Source organism: Cottoperca gobio, chromosome 10, assembly GCF_900634415.1.
Source record: "Cottoperca gobio chromosome 10, fCotGob3.1, whole genome shotgun sequence".
Taxonomy (NCBI): domain Eukaryota; kingdom Metazoa; phylum Chordata; class Actinopteri; order Perciformes; family Bovichtidae; genus Cottoperca; species Cottoperca gobio.
In genome coordinates this window covers 20,198,745-20,220,507 of record NC_041364.1, presented here as the reverse complement: position 1 = coordinate 20,220,507, position 21,763 = coordinate 20,198,745, and the positions used below count along the sequence as shown (strand labels likewise).

Genomic DNA, 21,763 nt, shown 5'->3' with positions numbered 1-21,763 from the left:
TAATTACTTTATTGAAAAGTAAGTGGAGACAACATTTTACCTCATAAACATGCACTGCTATTATGGTGAATAAATGTCTTTGTCGTCCAATTATGTTTTTAACAATGAACAGCTTTAAGTAAGAAAAAATCAGAAATTTGAAAGGTGGCATTCATAAAGAAAATCTTATTTTATGTTACCTTGTGTATTATGTGAGAAGAGGTTGGTAACATTGAATGCTAGTGATCTTTAATGTTGCCTAAATTGAGAGAAAACAAAACTCTATTTCCCACAATGCAAAGGAAGAGCTAGACCCCTTTTCTTTTTCTTCTTTTACAGCGGTTGGCATCCACCATAATAACTAGACCTGTGTGGAGCAGAAGGTTTTAAGAAACCAATATCCCATCCTATTATATACTATTGTAGTCAGACAGTTAATAGCAATTTGATGTTGACGTGACAAAGTTACTAATGTTACACACACGTCTTTATCTTTAATGTGTAATTATAATCGCATGTCCCTAGCCTACAGATGCGTACAGAAAAAATATCAACCTTTATTTTGAAAAGGGTAGATTTGACACCGGAAGTGTAGCATTTTGTGTTGCCAGAAAACAGAAACGCATGTGGCTCGGTTTTAACTCACTGATATAATCATCTCTCCAAAGTGATTTTAGCTTTTGTCAAACTGCCTAGAAACTCTATTTGCTTTAAGAGACACAATTTATCTTCTTTCTTTCAAGGTATGTATGTAACCTGCTTTCGTGGTTACGCTGGAGATGCGTTTTGAGATAGCTAATGTTAGCTTAGTCAGCCAAGGCACTAATAATGTTAATGGTATAGTAATTCTAAGAAATTAGCTATTTGCTTGCGTTTCGCTAACTATCTAGCACAACTTAACATACGTTAAGGGAATCATTGAAATCACTGCGGTAGTTTTGATAAAAGTTGCTAAGCTAACTGGTAACTAGTTTGTGTGAGCTTAGCTTGTTTCCACGTTAACTTTTCGATGTATCGTTGTTTGACCACAGCTGGCCTGCTTTACTGTTTAGCATCACTTTGACCGCACTCTCTTCTTTCTCAGCTGGCGAAGTAGCCTTCGTTACTCCGCGTTCATAATGTCACAGGCCACCAAACGCAAACACGTCGTCATGGAAGTGTTTGGAGACTTTGTCACGCCAACAGAAAACCAGCAGATCGTGAAGGTGAGCTGTTTGTGGCCTGCGTTGTGTACGTAGATGCACCGCCAGTACAGCAGCAAGACATTTCCCTCACTGTCTCCATCCTCCACTTGCAGGTCACTGGTAGCCGTGGTAACAACCTCCATGAAGCGGTCACCGCCCAGGGTGTGACGTTCCTGGTGAGCATGCCCCCCAAGTTCCGCAAGAACCTGTGGATCAAGAGAGGTAAGACTGGTTCCCTAACCCTTTCAGCTCAAGACCCAAAAGAGAAATCTGGTTTCTCCCCGGGACACAAACACTGATCAGGAACACAACAAACCATGAATTTAAATACACTTGAAATGTATTTATTTCATTATTAAAGTCACATATTAAACACACACGAGTGCTGCCCTGTTTCCTTTGGATGCCTGGTAGATAACAGAGGATAGAATCGGTAACAATCTCCACTTTTACCACATTAGACCCTCAAACACAGAATTTCTGATATTTGTCCGTCAAGGAAACTGACACACATGCACACAATATCGAAGTAATAATTTCCAAAATTCACAACATGTTTTTATCAAACCAAATAATCTGCTTCGATCCATATTTGTTGGCGTTAAGACTTTCAAAAATAACATTTTCACTGTGGTCAAAAACGGTTTACTCTCCCATTTGGCCCACACAAAGGGAGGCCCGCACCTCTATTAACGGGCGGTCTGGCATCAATCTAACATCAAATACATTTTTATAACCACAATAACAAAAGATCTATGTTTTCCCTCCATTTTTTAAGGGGCATTATGAAAACAGACATTCAAAGCTTCATTCGAAAACATCAATAGAAGCTTTGAATGTAAAACAAAAAAAAGAAAGACATTCAGAACAGCCCTAGTACTAATATCTTCTCCAGCCATGTATTTTCAAAAATGTGTAGTGCTGACATATGCTACCACAATGTCTATACATGTGGGACCTTTGACTCAGTGTTGGCATATGTTGCTTTTTCGAGAGAATAGATATCGATATGACATCAATAGAAGGGGCCAATGTCAGTCACTGGTGTGGGGATGTATTGGTAAGGACTAGCCTTTTAAACTAGACTCTTAATTTATAAAGACCTTTTATTTTTTGGTTCATATTTCATATATGTCTGCTTTCTGATCCCCAAGGTGATTATGTGATTGTGGATCCCATTGAGGAAGGAGAGAAGGTGAAGGCAGAGATCAGCTTCATTCTCTACAAAGATCACATTCAGAACCTGCAAAAACAACAGCTCTGGTGAGTGGAAACAAACACACACATCACACAACCAGCATCATGTCACATCAAGTGTAACTGAGTGTGTTTGTGCTTTTTCCTTCTTCCTTCCTCCAGGCCAGAGGGCTTTACGGAGGAGCCGCCGGAGCATGACAAGACAAACGAACAGCAGGAAAAGGATAAGGAGGAGCAAGACGAAGAATTCAGTGACTCTGAAGATGATGAGAGCGACCTCTTTGTAAACACCAACCGCTGTAACTACCAGTACATTGAGAGTGAGGAGGAGGACAGTGACGAAGAAGATGATGACAAAGAGAAAAGGACAGAAAATGGTTTGTAGTGGCAGCACTGAGGAGGACACAGACAATCGAGAGAGAGAGAGAGAGATAGTTGTGGAAATCATGAGACGGCGTGCTGCTGCCATCACTGACTTTGTGATGATGGTTTGAAATGTCGATCCTCGTGCAACAGCTCGCTCTGGACAGCCTGTTGTAGACGCCAAAGGGCTGGGCTCATTGAATGGACGTGTACTTGAAGAACCAGTGTGCAGTATTTAGTGGGATCTTCTGGCAGAAATGGAATATAATATGCAGAACTATGTTTTCATGAGTGTATCATCACCTCAAACTAAGAATCTTGTTTTCTGGGGCTGGCTAAAAATGTTGGCAGATGGAGGATCATACTTTAACACAAGAAAAAGCAAGGGAGCATGAATCCTCGCCGGCCATCGCAGGTTATTCTACACACTTGGAGAAGGAGGTGGGGGGTATCAAGTAGTTCAACGCTAGATTCCACTAAACCCTACACACTGGTCCTTTTTAATGGTTCAAAATAAGTAATTCTTGTTCTATTGCTTATAAAAAGCAGAAGTCAGTAATGTCGAACTTTAACTAAACATTATTAAGAATCCCATTTCAGTTCCCATGAACTTTCAATGTCTTTCTAAAAAATATTTTCTGACCTCCAGTGCAGCCTTTACTGTATTGCTAGTACATTACATACATACTGTACATCTGCAGGATAATGTTAATGTTAAGTGTTGATTCATCCTACATAGGACACAATAAATCTGTTAAAAACTAAAATTGCATCACTCAAAAGCTTGACACCATCGTTGAAACCTTTCTTTACCTTTAGTTGTTGGGTTTGAAGTCCGAGGTGTGATTTTAAACCCTTTTTCACGGCTCTGAAGGATATGGTTTTGACTCGCTGGACTCGTACAGCTCTTTTACAGGGCTCCTTGTGTTGATTTGATTTTCTGATGAATTTCAAATGTGTGCGTCATCTTCTGACTTTTTCACAAACAAAGAAATGTCAAAAATATTCTTGTTTCAAACTGACCATGTATCACGCTGTTGTATTGATTGCTTTGAGCCATCTTGTCCTGACATTCCTTACCCAGTTGCTGTTTTTGATTTGTCTAATGATGAAAGTTTTGGAAATAGATCTCCTTGTAAAGAATAGTTTTTATTTCTCGTTCAAAGAACCAGCTCTTCTGGAAACAGAAATATTAACAGGCATGATTATGAAATACAATTTATTTTCCAAATGTATAAATTCCCAAAAGATGAGCTCACCATATATAAAAAGAAGAAGCCATTGAGCAGTATGCTCGGGGAACCAGTTCTATAGGAACTTCATTTGTGACACATTTTGGCTCTGATTTGTTTCCTGAAACTTGCTTCATATTCAAAGTGATGCCGAGTGATTTCTCCTCAAACATCGTGACTTGATGCAACAGACCTTAACAAACATGGCTGTGACCAAATTCTTAAAAAGTGAATATTTTGACATGTTTGGATCAGCACAGGGTGACCCAAAGTCAAGGGTCAACCCCCCACCCCATATTAATGCTTAGTAAACAAAAACAAGTTTTAGTATTATTTGTAGATCATGTTGCACTTGCATCCTTTCTAAATGCTGATCATTTATTGGCAGCCCAGATGATTTGATCAACTCCTCTCTTCTCTCACAGCTTAGGGAGATTTTGTGGAAGTTACACTTTTGCGATGATTTATTTAAAATCTTGCATCCTTCTTTTCATTAAAACTAATAATTGCCCGAAGAGCTTGTGAATTGTATTTTTATATAAAAATTGTAATGAATCTATATTAACAGTTACGTTAACAGTACCTCCATAAAGTACAACTCATTCTGCTTCTCAGGGCAGTGGGCCGGCCGTTGTGTGTTTTAATGTCTGTCCTTCCCAAAAATGTACACAAATGTCTAACGGGATGAAATGATAAAGTAATGACATTTTATATCCAAAAGTTGAATCAGAATGTTCTGCAAAAACACTTTTCTGGCCATTAATCAACGGCATAACTCAGGAACAGAAGGGGAGACTGTTACCGTATTTCACTTTTAGATGAATACTAGTTTGGTGACACAAATCTTGAGTGCCCACATGTTGAGATGTGTGTGAAGCAGCCACGTTTTAGGATTTGTAGCGTCTTTGCAGCAACATCCATATTTGAAACTTTGGTCAAGCATGTGAACACTAGAAAGGGGCTTTCACGTTTACGTTGAAGTGGCAACTTGAATTTGGTGGCGTGAATGCACCCGTTGAAAGATGGAGAAAAGTTCTCCATAGGACAAAATAAATCTGTTAGAAAATCACCTTGGCACCGTTGTCGGAACATTTCTTTTACTTTAGTTGTTGGTTTTGAAGTTCGAGCTGTGCTTTTAAACCCCTTTTTCCTGTTTCACGGCTCTGAAGGATATTGTTTTGATTAGCTGGACTTACACCGCTCTTACACACAGCTCCTTGTATTGAATTGATTTTATAATGAATTTCAAATTTGTGCGTCATCTTTTTCTGACATTCCTCTCCCAGTTGCTGATACAAGGACTGTTGTTTTATGTTTCTCTCAATGTTCCTCTGGTAGTCCACCACCAGCTCATTGGTGTCGCTGATACTGAGCTTCAGGTGATAGTCGTTGCACCATGTGACAAAGCTCTCTCTCCGTCCTCCACTAAAAATAGTCTCCGAGTGAAGACAGCCTGTTTCTAATCTGGAAATGATTCACTGGAATCATATCGGGCCGATATAGTAATAACTTCCATGTCGCCAAGAAATACACTTAATATCTTTTCTTCCAAGACGCAGTAATTCTAGTTTCTGCATTTGCTTTCATACAGCACATCACTTAACCAAGTGTTTGTACAATACAATGACTTTATTCACTAGTACTGGAGCGGAGCCAGACTTTTTACTTCTGAAGTATCACATGATTAGTTGCCTCCAGCTGCACATTCAGTACAGATAATGAAACATACTGCAAAACTGGCTCAACCACTTTAGACTCAAATATAAATAATAAAGATGAACCTGTATTGATGCACACAATTATGTTGTTACAGCAGCACGACGACAGCAATCGTTCAGATAAATAGTGAAAGTAAAAGAAGAAATAAGACGAGCATAGAAACCTAAACTAAGAGTAGAATTACAAGAACATATAGAAGATAAATTGCGGTAATTTGAGATTTTACTAGCCCTTAAACATTGTTCCTCTTACAAATGAAAAATCTAATTCATAAGTAATAAAAGTTGACCCTTACGGTGGAAAGTTAGCCTTCAGGGCTTTCTGCCAGAAAAGCTCTATTTGAACCCAAACGATCTTTTCCTTAAACTAACCAAATAGTTTTGTTGACTAAACCTCAGGAGATTTCTGGCAGAATACGAATGGCAATTAATTAGACTATCAGGTGAAACATTTATAAAAAACTTATAATATTAGAAGAATGTCTAATTTGTAGTAAATATTCTAAAATATTAAAAAAAGAACTGGTTACAAAAAGATTATTAAACATTGTTCAGGCTGTGTTGATGGACCCCAAGTCTTTCACATTGTTTAGTATAATTAAACATAACCTCAGAAAATGGATGCCTGAAGTAAATACATACAGTGTAATACAGTGTCATCTCTTCATGACAGCTGCTCACTAAAGACTGTAGTACATTGTTCAATAGAGTGAAACCTTCCATGGTCTTAAAGTTGAGTTTTCTTCTTGTCTGTCTCTCTCAGGGGGACATCCCAACACTGTGCCTTTGTCTTTTTCATGTTGGCCCACAGTTGAACTACCTGGTGAGGGCTTCGTTTGTGGACCAACAGGATGGTGTGATACGAACACAGCTCTACCTCTTCCTTGATGGGAAAGTCAAACGTGAGGAAGGCAGGGTGGTGGACTGGGTGAGTGTTAAGCCAAAACATACACATCCCCACATAAACGTCGTCGATGGGGAACAGGTTAACCCTTTTAGACATGTTGTGTAGGCGTTTGGCCAACAGACCGGAGTACACCACCCCTCCACCGCCTGCGTACATAGGGTACAAGCCCTTGTAGAAGCTGTCTGGGATAAAGTACTTGGACTTGTTGTCTCTTTTGGGAGAGGCAGCAGCTATGACATCTCCAACCATAAAGTCTTCCATGGTCTTGTGTGCTTGTGGCTTCTTGAGCTGGTCCTTGAGGTAGGTCAGCATTACCGGGGTGTTAACGAAGACGTCGTCATCCCCTTTAAAGACGAAGCGAGTCCGACTGCACGAGCGGGAGAACCAGCTCCAGAAGAGCACATCTTTTAAAGTGAGGTTGAAAAATATGTCCCTGAAGTCCCACTGCAGAATGTCTCCATAACGTTTACTCTCCATCTGCAGGAACTCAGATGAATCCACACCCAGCTCTTCAGTATCTTCTTTGCCGAGCAGAAACACCCTTCGGACGTATCCTCCATCCCTGCTGTTCCACTTCTGTCCGGCTACCCATCCTGCCCGACCCCATGTCTGTCGAATTGCTTGGCGGTTCTTAAAATGAGATTCTGTTGACTTGATGGCCATGAGAAGGAGAGGGGGCTCCTTCTCCTGCTCTGCCCCAGCTCCACATGCTCCATCTGGCTGGAGGACAGTTGCGTAGTCTCTCTTTTGCATGGAGCTCACAAACTCTTGCATCTGCTGTGGTAGCTGGGAAACCTTTCTCTTCACGTCAGTAACTTCAGAGAAACCTTGCTCATAAAAAGTACCATCTTCAAATCCTCTTGTGATGTTTTTGGGCCGCAGGATGGGGTTGAACTGGCGGTCAATGGTCAACTGCAGGTGGTTCCAAATGGCGTCCCCATGCATATTGAGATTCCAGAAAGTTTTAGCAAAGCTCTCGTTCCTCAAAGTTCCTGAGGCCACAAAGTGAACATTTTCCTGGTTGTAGACTGCTGATAAGCTATGCATGGCCAGAAACAACATGATATAGACCAACAGCAGGGCCAGGGAGATGCATGGTGTGCACACACAGAGTAACACTCGACGCCAGCGACACCAGCGACGCCAGCGACGCCAGCGACACCAGCACCACGCCATTTAACTGAAAATACACAAATAGGATGTTCGTGAACAAATCTTGAATATGTGTACAAAGAAATGTTATGAGTACAAAAACACATTAAAGGGGATTTGTGGGCTTGTGCACATACATTTGGGTATCTGGAGTGCCTACCAACCCAACACAGTGAGTTTTGGTGGGAGTTATGCGAGTTAACAAGACATTCAGGTTTGGCTTCCCTTCCCATGTCCAATGCAGGCTCATTAAAATATTCCGCGTCTCAATGGAGTATCTCAACTAGCAGCTTGAGAGCTTGTGCATGAAACTACATGTGCAAATTTTCTCGCAAAGCCAGTCAGAGCAGACTGGGCTTTTTCGTGAAGGGGGCTTACAGATACAGAAGGGTGAATACATTCTTATTAATAATAATAATAATAATAATAATAATCCTACTGTATGATATTCCTAATTACAGTTATTACAGATAAATACAGTTTAAGTCATGAACTGAGAACACCTCCTGATAGTGCTTAAATATAAATGAAGAGTCAGCAACTTTCTTTGCTTACCTGTTTTAAGTGAAGACTCTCAAATTCACTGAATTCTCGTCTTATTTTGGAAAGCAAAGCCGGTGGTCCATGCTAGTAATCCGAGGGCCCCATTATCAGCTCTTTCTAGCCTGTCTGTCACGTCATCTAGCCTGCTGCCAAATGAGGCTGCTGCTCCTGCAGATCTGTATAAACATTTATTTATATGACACAGAGAGAGGTGTGTGCACCAGGGAGGGACACAGCCACTGACACAAACAGGAATGACTCGCAACCATCTGGTGTTGTATTTGGAAGTCGCAGCACTAGATCACTAGGTCATCACCCCCTATCTTTACTACATCTATATGTAAAGCAAACAGACAGCAGCAGTGTGCGCTTATTTTGTAAATCACACATTTATTAACTGGTTATAAAACCTTCTCAATTGAATACTGATGCCTCTATATAACCCACATAAGCCAACAAGAACTTCATCAAGAAGATATTTCTATGTATTTATTCTTAACCCTCACTTTAAAAGATGTTTCTCTGAAGTAGTTATCGGACAAATATGTCTGCTTCAGAAAACTGCCATAATAATATTATACATTATTATTATTTTCTTTCTTTCTTATTATATGAGTTAAATCTTTTAGTCAACTTCAGTCCTGCTAATAACCACCAAACATTACTTTTGAGAATGTTAACCCGTTAAACGCCAGTGTGTATTAATAATGCCAAAAAATGTAGTTATTTTCTGTATACTAAATACTAGGCTGAAATGTTATTTTTATTTTCTCAGTCTGTGATATGTCAATGATTAGCAACAACATTGATTGTAAACATTGCATGTTTTGTGCAAAAATAGATTTTCTTCAAAACTCCCTCTCGTTTCCCCAGAGGACAACAATGTCCCCTTCCTAAAAGTGCTATTAAAGTACTATATATTTATATTATTGTTCACTTATAATTGCGGTAGGATCAAAAAGGTGGTTTTAATGGGTTTCAATGGGGACATTTCTGTCCTTGAGGGTCTGAGTGTTTATATTTGAAGATACATTATATTATAGACTTAACATAGGAGCTGATGTGAAAATTAAGAGTAAGAAGCGTTCAACAAAATCAATCGTTTTCAGCTGAAAGGACGGATAACCTGCATCTGACCCCGAATATACAGAAACACAAGTCATTTATACAGGACAATGCATCGGCAGAGCCGTAGGTAATACACGATTGTGTCGACCAAATGGGACCAAAGGCATTTATGAAACACTTCCACGTTCGTCCACAAGAGCTCCTTGTAGATGCTTTTTGTCAAGGTCCACTTACTAGATTCTTCTGGAACTTTATAGCAGTTGAAATCGGTTGATGTAGTTCAAGTCATTACACTGGCTGACGTGTTGCAGGGCTCTGGACAAAACAACAACTAGTAAGGAGGCCTTGAGTTCAGATTATTGTTTCTCACCACTATTTAATGAACTTCTAACTTTCTGAACACTTTCACCAGCTCTTGAAATGCTAAAATGTGGCTGGTAGTTAGGTAAATGTGAAATGTGTCCTTCTCTCACACATACATATTGAGATTATTTTTGTTGTTGGAGTGAGTAACCACTAATGTTTGTGTTTGTTCGGTGTGTAATATTTCACCCATCTTAAAGCTCTATTAAGATGCACTATTTTGAATCTCATATATAAGCTTAATAAATAAGATGGGTCGTTTGTATCGGAAATCAAACTTATTTAAATCAAACCAAGACAAGCTATATTTGGGTTGATGATGTAATTAGGTCACTTTGGTCATGTGACAATGAATTTAAGTAACCAAATATATCTTCCTGCAGATATTTCAACAACTTTGTTTTACACCAGTGCTCTTGTTGTTACACAACTTGTTGATGATACATTTCTACACTCTGCAACATTGTTTTTATGATAAGATATAGTTTTCTTGGACATTCGTTAAACATGATTCTGGCCTAGGAGTTTGAGACGCTTAACATATAATTGCAACATGCCTGGTTCATCTGGACACGGACCTATCATCCTCCCATCGTTCACAGTCTATGGTTTGAAGGATGATGCAGCAGGATTTAGAAAGACCAGTTAGAGATACAGAGTGGATGTCGGAGTCTCCCTGTGCTCATTAGATTTGTCATCAGCTGGTGTGTGAGAGTAGCTTTAAGAATGTTATCTGTCACACACTGTTGCATGTCTTTAAAAATACATTACACACACTATAATCCATTGGATTTGAATGTTGCCTCTTAAATTAATACTTCACCATCTGTATATCAATTACTCACCTGTGTTACCTTGAATTCTAGAAGAAAACTTTATTTTCATTGCATGCTGTCACGGAGAAAGAAGAATCAAAAAATAGAGAGAAGTCTTGATGAAGTGAATTAAATGGGGATGTTGCAAGTGTACTAGTAAGACATGACAGTGAGCATACACAGTAAGAGGAGACTGGAAGTGGCAAAACTAAATGGAAAACAGCCATAATGAAGTATTACTAACAATCACACATGTGCTTTTCCTGGTGTGTTATATCAAAATGTTTGCTTGTTTCGTAACAATAAAAATAAAAATAACAAACAGTTGTTTTTTGTTACAAAGATGACAGGACTGTTTCAAAATGGTAGGAATAAAGTTTTATTTTTCATATGAAGGGGTGGTTTTGGATTTTTCTTCTTTTACAAGTAGTATGTTTTTGATAAAACTTGCAAAAAATCTTCTAGCATATTCCAAGAAATGATGGACATGAAGAGAAAGGGGATTTATTGCTGAATGTTAAAATGAAGACACATTTCTTATTTTTTTTCACCGAGTGGAAAAACGATTTGCTTGCTGCTTTTTCCATGCACCCAACTACCAGTACCACTAGGACATGCAGAGGGGTCGGGGTGAGAGGAGAGGAGAGGAGAGGAGAGGAGAGGAGAGGAGAGGAGAGGAGAGGAGGGGAGAGGAGGAGAGAGGAGAGGAGAGGAGAGGAGAGGAGAGGAGGAAGGGGGAGAGAGGAGGGAGGAGAGAGGAGGGAAGGAGTCAGGAGGTAAAAAAGACAAAGGCAAACTGCTTGACAAACACAAACATGGTAGGGGCTTTCTGTGTGTGTGTGTGTGTGTGTGGTGTGTGTGTGTGTGTGTGTGTGTGTGTGTGTGTGTGTGTGTGTGTGTGTGTGTGTCTCAGTATGTGCTTCATTATGTGTGAGGAGTGTATGGTGTGTGCAATGTATGTGTGCATGTAAAGGGGCAAAGGGGGAGTGCAGGGTGAGGAGAAAGAGGGTGGGGGGTGTTAACAATTCAACTAGCTCTAGAAGCACACTACCCTCACTTGCAGTATTTCCACATTGCAAATCCCAGATTGATTACAGTGATAGTAAGACAAAACTAGCCAGACCTTTGGGCTGTGAACCCAAAATAATGTTTTTATAAATTTCTAGCGTGATTCCCCTAAATCTGAGGGGTTGGTCGCCATTTTTAAGATACTTTCTATATCTGTGATCCATGCATCTCCTGTGTGAAGAAAGAAAACAACAACAAAAACTATTGGAAATGAACTCTAATAGGGACAAATATTGTATCTGACACAGTATTATTTTCCTCAGTGAGCTTGAAAGGTTCTCTAAACCCGATGTATAACTGAAGGTGGAGAGTTTCCGACATGTTCAGCCTACTGTTACTGTGCTGTTCAGTATGGGGCCTAAGTTCATCTGCTAGTTGCTTCTGAAGGTCTGTAAGGCGGGTGAGAAAGACATGATGGTGAGGGGCGATGTGAGGTGGAGGGGGACAGACAGAGACAGACAGATAACAGATCATTCAGTCAATATGACCAAGCAAAAGAAGTTCAATCAATAAAAGGTATAAGAATGCAAATCAAGGATGCAGTAATCAGTATCATATACCACCGTTTGGCTGTGAGCTAAAGAAAAAAGTAGAACCGGACTCAGGAAACTCGCTCTTAGCAGTGTGAACCTGCACGCAGCGACCTGTTTTTTCCCATCAGAGCAGTGCCATCGCTACACGGGGTGAAAGGTGGTGGCGATTCCAAGGGACCCACAGCTGGAGAGGGCCCGTAAAGTAGTAGGTTTATATTAGTAAAAAAAAGAAAAGAAAAGGGGGGAACCCAGAGCAATATCCTCCTCTCAGGGGACCCAGAGATCCTAGCTACGCCCCTGCAACATAGTGAACAGATGAGGTCTCCGCATCATTTTTTCATCATCGTGGCCCACACACAGCGACACACATGCCCATTTACACACATACACACAACCTTTTGAAGTAAAGAAAACAAAAAAGCAACTGAATCTCTATTCTGATTCCAAGAGTTTTTTTAACCCAGGCTCCTTTAATCATGGCCACGAGTGAACGCAACAAACCTGACGGACAGGCAGGAAGGAGACTGAGGGGATGTGGATCTGGCCTGCGGACTGAACTGTGACTGAGATGACGTGCGCTCTCTGCTTTGAGTCTTTTGGCGGTGATGTGATGGGGAAGTCCTGAGACACAGTGCGGCTCTAAGCTGCTGGCATAGGAAACGGGCGGGCTGGGCAGTCCACGGGAGGCCAGAGTCAGGCTGGATTACAACTGGATTGGTTAGGTTTCGGTTTGGATCGGCAGCTCCCTGGCCAATGACTGCTCACGGAGGGAGGTTCTTACAGTGCAATGGAGCTTCTGGCAGCGTGAGGATTCGTGAGAGGAGTCAGTCAAACACTTTCCAAGGTGAACGGAGGCGCCAACCAAATGAGTCTTCATGAGGTGTACATACAGGCACACACACACACACACACACGCACGCACACGCACACGCACACACACACAGACACACACACTGCAACCACCATCAATGTCATGGCAGCACCCTGAACACCTACACAGGAATCTGGAGTTAGTTCCCCTCAACAACTCCCTAACACTCTTGTTTTCACAGAAATAACAACAAATGACTGACAGGCAGCGAACGAGGACATGAATGGCTGATGTGATTCATCCAAAAATCATCCGAGAAAAACTACCCTACACTTCCGGTTGCGTCAATGACTAATGTCCCTGTGAAACGAGCGCATTGCGTGGATCATACTCATGTAAACAGACACCTTTTACACAGGAGGAATCAATATTGCATGATGACATAATCAGATCACAGTTCAAAAAGAGGAAGATCCCAAATCAGAGAAAAAACCAAAGCAAAAGGAAGGAAGAGGGTTGGTCTCTATAAAAACGAGGAGTCTTTATAAGAAAGGCTACAAAAACTCAATGGGACCTCCGACTTCAGCATACAGCAAAAGGCACCACAATATTATTCTATTTATCTAACTTGTGAAAAAATTGGCACGTAATTCTCTTATTTTTTCATCTCTCATAATGCTGTAAATCAAAAAACTTTACATATAAATATTTCCCCCCCGTTATAAAAAAAGTCTTTGCTGTTAGCTAGTAGACAATTTTTGCTGAAATGAAAATAAATATTTCATTTGTTTAGAATATCTGTCTGTTATACAAAATAAAAATATTTCTCCTAGGTGCAGGTCTCTAGTCCACTGGTTGTGTGTAGGAGGAGGGGAGTGTGTGAGGTGGAGGGGTGGGTGGTGTCAGGGGGGAGGTTGAGTCTTAAAGGGGCATGTTGTCAGCCTTAGAGCGATGCGACTGGGAGCCTCGGCTCTGCCCGTTGCTGCGTGTCCCCGGCCGACTCAGCCCGCGGTGAGTCCGTGTGTCCGCACCGGATGACGAACGTAAACCCGGCACGGTTAAGGGCGGGTCCATGGTCATGTTCTGCATACTAAGGAAAGGCGTGCTCTCCCCATGAGTGTCCTCTTCCTCCTCCTCTTCCTCCTCCTCCTCTGACTGGCTGAAGCTCTGTGAGCTGTAGTCCCGTAGGCCCGCTGAACGCTGCGAGATGTGTCCATTGAGGCGGTTGCGTCGCGGGCGACGTCGGCTGCGGATGGGTTCCCGCGAAGAGGCGTACTCCTGCGTGGTCTCGTAGGCCTCATCGTCAGGGAGACGGTAGGGGCTGGACGGTAGACTTCCTGTGCTCTCCGTCAGGTAGGGTCGCCGCGGACGCCGGGGCTGCCTGTATAAACTTCCATCCTGAAATGTAAAACAGATGATGATAGAAACTTTATATATGTTATATAGCCTATGTATGTTTGCCAGTGGTTTGCTCAAAGGAACTTCAGCAGGGTGGATGTCAACACAGTGATTTGAACCATCAGGTTAAACGGATATGATATATAAGCTATATTTTTCTTATTGTGAACACTCAAGAAAAAAAGCAAAACCAGCAATTAACTCATCCTACTAACAGGCATTGTTGGTTATTCTCAGATATTGTACTTAATTAAAAGTATACCCACCATTTAAAAATACTCTGTTACAGGTGAAAGTCCTGTATTCAAAATCTTACTTAAGTAAAAGTATTATTAGCTAAATGTACTTAAAGTAAAGTGTACTTAAATGTATACTATTGTTAATTATTATTGATGCATTAACATGCAAGTGGCATTTATATATTACCGGTACTCATTTTATAAACTGTCAATACATTGTATTTTATAGGATAATTAGTGTGTAATATCCTAATCTGAAAAGTAACTTGTAACTAAAGCTGTCAGTAAAAAGTACAATATTTACCTCTGAGATGTAGTGGAGTAGAAGTATAAAGTTGCATAAAATACAAGTAATTTGGAATTGTACTTAAATATAGTACTTGAGTAAATGTACTAAATTACTTTACACCACTGCTAACAAGTATATTTATCTAAGTTCTAAATAGCTTATTCCTCTGTGCCACAGAGCTCCAATGTTGTTCAAAAATGATTAAAAACACTTCAGTGAGCCACACTGTTGCACAGGGTGACAGGTTCCTTCATTACCATGAACACACATACGCCAAAAGCCACTATTTAATCCTGTTGGATTAATATTGACTAGAAACTACAGCGCCCAGTTGTTTGTGGAAAATAAAATAAAATATTTGAGACCCATATTTAAAAAAAAAAGATTTACGTCTTCATTAGGAATAAATGGGCTTGAGTGCCACAGACAGGGTAGGGAAGTCACAAAACAAACAGAATAGACACATGCATTGCTGGTTTGATCTTTACAGGGGGTTTGTTGACAATGAAAAATACATAACCAGCCCTATTCGTGAAATGATATCACGTTGTCACTATTACTGTGCTGTTCCTGTCGTATGACAGTCATTGGTATTTGTTTACTAAAATTGCCTATACGTACATCGGGGCATCGTAGCAGCGGCTGGTCGTCCTCTCTGTGGTAGGCGGCTGCAGCAGGGGGCAGGGAGAGGGCGTGACCTGTGTTCGGCGAGGTGATCTGGAAGGTGGGCATCTGCGGCGGCAACGGGGGGTAGTGGAACTCCACCGGGGACAGGCGTGCTGGCGTGGTCAGCGCCGACACATACCTGGACAGTAAAGATGACACCTAGAAAATGTGCTGACGTAACAAAATCCACCAAAACTAGCACACATTTAGTATTCTAAAACTCTTAAAATTGCACTAAAACATAATGGAATCAAGTAACCTTACATTTGATTAAGAAAGTATTTTTTTACGACACGCATTGTGGCAGTGGGGTGTGGTTACAGCACCGGCTGCTGGTGGAGAGTTGTGAGTGATAAGACAGCTGAACAGAATCAGGTAATCAGTCAAATCATATAAGCTGGCTCGTGTCATCTCACACCTTGACTACTGCAACTCCCTCCTCTCTGGACTGCCTGCATGTGCCATTCGACCTCTACAGCTGATCCAGAATGCAGCAGCCCGACTGGTCTTCAATCTACCCAAGTTCTCCCACACTACACCGCTTCTCCACTCCCTTCACTGGCTACCAGTGACGGCCCGAATCTGCTTCAAGACTCTGGTGCTGGCCTACCGTGCTTTGAATGGATCAGCCCCTTTCTACATCCAGGCCATGGTCGAACCATACACCCCAGCGCGTTCACTTCGCTCTGCGTTGACCAATCGGCTCGCCACTCCCTCACTACGAGTGGGATCCAGATTTCCCTCAAACAAAACCCGCCTGTTTGCTATCCTGGCTCCAAAATGGTGGAACGACCTCCCCATTGATTTCAGGTCAGCAGACAGTTTTCACACTTTCCGTCGCAGACTGAAAACTCACCTGTTTCGACTGCACCTCGGCGAATGAAGAAAACAAAAATAATTTATCTTTGTATGTTGCACTTATTGTCTTATTTGAAGACAGTGTTCACTTATATGATTGTACCTATTTGAAGCTATTGTACTTACAAGATTCTTGCTGTTCGGAGTTGTGTCTCCATTGTTTGCACTTTTTGTATGTCGCTTTGGACAAAAGTGTCAGCTATATGAACTGTAATGTAATGTAATGTAATAAGCCTGGTGGTAACCTGGTTCTTGTCTCTTGTCTCTAGGCTGGGTCCTGGAGGAAGGACATGTGCTCCACAGAGCAACCTCAGGACATTGAGGGATAACCTATTGAAGTTTATTGATTTGTTGTTGCCTGAAAAGGCACATAGTGGCGCCTGAATAGGGGCATGACGGAATGAGAAACCTCACGGAGACCGGTGGGACAGGTGCTCCAGTGTCTTGCCGCCATGCAGGAGGGCACCACCGCTTTACAGCGGCAGCAGAGCCCGGCTCTCTTGGACATCTCTGCGTTTCAACGTGAGAACCAAGCTCTCCTGTGGGAGCTGCTGCTCAGGAAGTCGATCCAGTAGCCCCTCTGGCCGACCCAGAGGCATTTCTCGACATCTTCGAAGGCTCAGTGGCGAGCTGTGGGTGGCCAAAGGAGGAGTGGGTTGTGCGGTTGCTGCCCTTACTCTCCAGGGGAGCACAGCTGGCCACCTGCCAGCGTCCTCGTGACATGTCTACGAACTGCTCAGGAAGGCATTTGTGCGGATGTGAAGCAGATGTGATGCGGTGGTGCCATCCTGTCGCGAATGTCAGCTGGTTAACCCACCGACCACCCCAAAAGTGCCTTTGGACCCTCTTCCATTAATTGAGGTGCTGTTTGAAAGAATTGGCATGGACCTCCTCAAGCCATTAGACCTGAGTTCATGGGGATATCGCTTTGTGTTGGTCCTTGTGGACTATGCAACGCGATATCCCGAGGCTGTGCCGCTGCATAATATCTCAGCAAAGAGTGTGGCGCAGACACTGTTTCATATTATCTCCCAAGTCGGGATCCAGAAACAGCTCTTGACAGACCAAGGCACATCCTTTATGTCAGACACATTACGCTGTACAAACTACTGGGCGTCCACTCAATTCAAGATAAAAGATTTCTGATTCGGACTAAAGTTTACCATCCGCACACAGATGGGCTGGTGGAGTGGTTAAATAGGGTTTAATAAAACCCTAAAGAACATGGTTTGTAAGTTTGTTCACAAAGATAGCCGTAATTGGGATAAATGGTTAGACCCTCTGTTGTTTGTAGGTGCCTCAAGCCTCCACGGGATTGTATCCCTTTGAACTGTTGTTCAGCAGGAAGACACGGAGTGTCTTGGACCTGGTTAAGGAAAACTGGGAGGAGGGTCAAGCTAAAATGAAATTCAATATATTCTGGACCTGAGAGCAAAACTCCATTCACTTAGGAAGTTATTACGTGAGAATTTACTTCAGGCACCAGAGCGTCAGCAGTGCCTGTACAACAGAGGGTCGCTACAGAGACAATTTACACTGGGAGATAAAGTACTTTTATTGCTCCCATCATCTAGCTCCAAATTACTTGCCAAGTGACAATGGCCCTGTGTGGTTACATGCCAAGTGGGGCACGTTGATTATGAGGTGGTACGATTGGACAGATTGGACTGCTTCTCTGTCCACCACGATGATTGAGAAAAATGAGTTGGGACCGGAGGTAACAAAAACGGACAAATCGTTCCAGGTTTGTTGTGACAACCATCTTTTACTGGGTCAGAGAGCAGAGAGGGGGGAGTCAGCTTGCGGCTGGCGGGATCCCGGCCTAAGTCAGGCGGTGGAGGTATGTGGGGTGTTGTTAAGGTGCCGGCTGCTGGTGGAGAGATGGGAGTGTCTCAGCTGGAGATCAGACAGTTGGGCAGAATCAGGTAATCAGTCAAATCATATAAGCCTGGTGGTAACCTGGTTCTTGTCTCTTGTTGTTGCCTGATAAGGCAAACACGGTGAGAATACCTCCACCAAACCTCCTCTGCTTTCGTTTTTTTTATCTGAGTGAGAGCAGGACACTCTCACACGTGTCTTTTCTTATTGGACATCCTATATAGTGAGAAACAAACAAACAATCTTAAAATCATAAGGTCCCCCTGCATAAATAAGGAATACATAAATAAAAATAGCAACATTGTGTGATTCTGTTATCTCTTGCGTGATAATTTCAGGCTCAATTTTTCACTTCTTTACCCTAATAATAAGATAGACAGATTGTTCTCATCACTAATGTGAGAATATTCAGAATTATCCTGATAATGGGAATTATTATTTTTTGAGATCCTATATCATCCCATCCCTAAAGTACGTTGGGGATAGGATGCAGACACACTTTGCGACTTGGACTGACAGCAGTAGCTAATCAGTATCAGCCATTCTGTCAGTGAGACCCATCCATCTATTTTTCTGCTTTTCTACCACTTCTCCTCTTCCACTTCAGGGCCGGGGGGCTGGAGCCTACCCAGCATGCACTGGGCAAGAGGAGTGGTACACCCTGGACAGGTCGCCAGTCAATCACAAGGCTAACACACACATACACAGACAAACAACAACATTCACACCTGCAAGAAATTTAGTGTTTTCGGTCCACCTGACCTGCAAGACTTTGAACTGTGGGAGGAAATTAAACAAACTCCACACAGAAACACTGCAGCCAGCTGGCTCAGGCTTGCACGCAGGATCTTTTCTGCCACAAAACGGCGAGTGTTAACTGCTGAGCAACCTCACCACCCACTCAGTCACAGTCCCAAGAATATGAAAAACATTACTGAACATGTGCCTTCACAAAGGGTGTATGACTGCTGCCCATCATTGAGTTTAGTTGTTAAAGTAATGCACAGTTTTAATAGTGCTACACAATATATCGTTTTTTTAATTGTCATTGCAATGTCAACTTATAACAATACATTTATTTTATTCATTAAGAGTATCAGTAGACAACTGCATGTAAAAACAAAATGTATTGGTGCCTTTTGTGTTCAGTTCACTGTTTCATTTCTAAAATAAAATAATGTTGTAAATAATGTCCTTTCATTTTTAATTCAACAAGCAATTTGTTTTATTTTAGCGGTATAATGAAAGCAGCAGAAAGGCAGAACTGAGTACACTTAAAAATATATTTATTTAATGCAAGTATTATCGTCATCACGGTATTGAACGACATTATCGCATATTTTCCCTATATCGTGCAGGCCTAACACGTATTAGTTCCATTATTATCTATTGGAAGTCTAAATTTGGTTAAAGGGATATAAGAAGCACAATAAGAAGACACAAAGCAGATCACCCCTGGCTTAATGACAACTCACTTTCTAGATTAAATCGAATCAAATAGTTCCTTCTAAGTTATTATGCTTTTTAACACATTAGAAGTTATTTAATGGTAAAAAAATTGACAGAATATTAATATTCAATATCAAGAAACTGTATCGTTAGTGTGAATTATGTTGGCCTTGATAATCGTGTAATCAAAAACTGATATTGTGACAGCCCTAATTTTACTGCACAAAAGTAATGCTAACAGCTGGAATGTCAAGTCTATTTAATAGTCAAAGGACATTTTGGGACATGTAGGAAGCCATTAACTGGTAAACGGTAAAAATAGAGTCAGGTGGAGTCAAAGAGGTTGAGATATTTCATTACCTTCACTACCGCTACAGGACTGGATAATAAATTCACAGTACAATATACAGTACAGTATCTGGGTGATGAAGTCCTTGACATTTAAACATTCATAACAACCACTTGGGGTCGCCAAAGAGCAAAGGGGCTGGTGTGATAAAAAAAACTAAATAAAGTAATGTGTTGTACAGTCATAAACAAAGATAGAGTTAAACGCTACCACCACCACAATCAACATGAATGCACACACACACACACACGCACACGCACACTGCACACACACACACACACACACACATCAAGCAGAAAAAGAGCAGTATGTGTCATTTTTAACCTTAACCTAACTTTAAATCAACACTTCACCCTAAAATGTAATGACAATAAAAACATTATGGGGACTTGCATTTTGTCCCCAAAGGAAGGTGAGTCCCCACAATGTGAGTAATACAAGAAACAAGTCCACACACATACACACACACACACACACGCACACACATTACCACCTTCCCTACCTGTCACTGTGAGGCGAGTCTCTTAGAGAGTCGTAGGAATCCCCGTACTGCATTCCCGGCCCGGACATGTCCGTGCAGCCCCAGTGGGTGGCCCTCCTCGCCATGCATGCCGGGCTGCTGCACTTACTGGTTCCCACAGAGCTGGACAGCCCACCTGACTGGCAGTCTGAGTTCATACTCTCTGTTCGCTCCATGCTCCACGTCTGCTCCTCGTGTCTGCAGGTGTGGGTGTTAGCAGAACAAGTGTGAAAGGTTACAACAGCACTTAGGAGGAAGGAGGATACAGAGGAGAAAGGAATGCTGGGTATAGAGACAATATTGCAAAAAAATTCACATGCATTGTCTATCAAAGCACCATGAAGTCATCATTTTGATAAAAAAAACAATATTAAGGGGATCTTAGTAATGCCGATCCCATTGAAAATTAATAGACAACTGTTCGATTTACACAATGGTTGAACTTACACCAGGACAATGGTTGATGTTTCTTTATACAATGAAAGAAATAACTTAATGTATTACATTTGCCGAATTTACAATAATAATAATAATAATAATAATAATAATAATAATAAGAGATTTGTCGTAGACAGGGTTTCACAAAGTTGATAAAGTTTCCCATAACTCCCCAGGGTACAAAGGAGTGTGTTGTGGTAACTGTAATCTTTAGCCCCAAACACATAAAATAAACTGCAGAGTAATGTTGATATTACTATTATTATTATTATCATTATTATTATTATTATTATTATTATTATTATTATTATTATTATTATTATTATTATTATTATTATTATTATTATTATTATCATTATTATTATTATTATTATTATTAATAATAATAATAATAATAACAATATTATGACGATAGTGAAACATCAACAAGCCAAAGACACACATATGTTTCTCACCAAACGGGAGACTGAATGCCTATCAGTACTAAACTTATGGTTTGCTCATGTGTGCTGTACATGTTATGGTGTGCTAACATGTTAGCCATAACTTGATACAGTATATCAAAGCTCACTGCAATGAGTCTATAGAGTCGATAATCTGCCCTCTAGTGGTGAAACGTTTCATAATTCAGCTTTAAAATGTTATATTTCATACAATGACACATCCACCAGTGCAAGCTTTTCTCTTCTTGATTAATTGAACTACACTGCTAACTACAACTAAAGTTGTTAAAGGTTTGGTTTGCC

At 41.2% G+C, this 21,763-nt stretch overlaps 3 protein-coding genes across 4 annotated transcripts in view; 1 reads left to right on the top strand and 2 right to left on the bottom strand.

Moving 5' to 3' along the window:
• The first annotated feature begins 558 nt into the window (after positions 1–558).
• eif1ad (eukaryotic translation initiation factor 1A domain containing) lies at positions 559–4,524 on the top strand. The gene is made up of 5 exons (XM_029442101.1): positions 559–722; positions 1,064–1,184; positions 1,277–1,385; positions 2,318–2,426; positions 2,523–4,524. The coding sequence occupies exons 2-5, from the start codon at positions 1,098–1,100 to the stop codon at positions 2,743–2,745; spliced, it is 528 nt and encodes a 175-aa protein (XP_029297961.1). The 5' UTR covers positions 559–722; positions 1,064–1,097; the 3' UTR covers positions 2,746–4,524.
• A 1,876-nt stretch (positions 4,525–6,400) lies between these two features.
• On the bottom strand, positions 6,401–7,756 carry LOC115015095 (N-acetyllactosaminide beta-1,3-N-acetylglucosaminyltransferase 2). The gene has a single exon (XM_029442255.1). The coding sequence runs from the start codon at positions 7,754–7,756 to the stop codon at positions 6,401–6,403; it is 1,356 nt and encodes a 451-aa protein (XP_029298115.1).
• Positions 7,757–13,021: 5,265 nt separating this feature from the next.
• nrg2b (neuregulin 2b) overlaps positions 13,022–21,763 on the bottom strand; it is a 58,665-nt gene continuing 49,923 nt past the window's right edge. For both annotated transcript variants that reach the window (XM_029442098.1, XM_029442099.1), the window contains 3 exons: positions 20,562–20,777; positions 15,481–15,664; positions 13,022–14,331 (listed from right to left, as the gene is read on the bottom strand). In XM_029442098.1, coding sequence (XP_029297958.1) covers positions 13,855–14,331; positions 15,481–15,664; positions 20,562–20,777 — 877 coding nt within the window. In that variant the 3' untranslated portion in view covers positions 13,022–13,854. The remainder of the gene's footprint in view (positions 14,332–15,480; positions 15,665–20,561; positions 20,778–21,763) is intronic.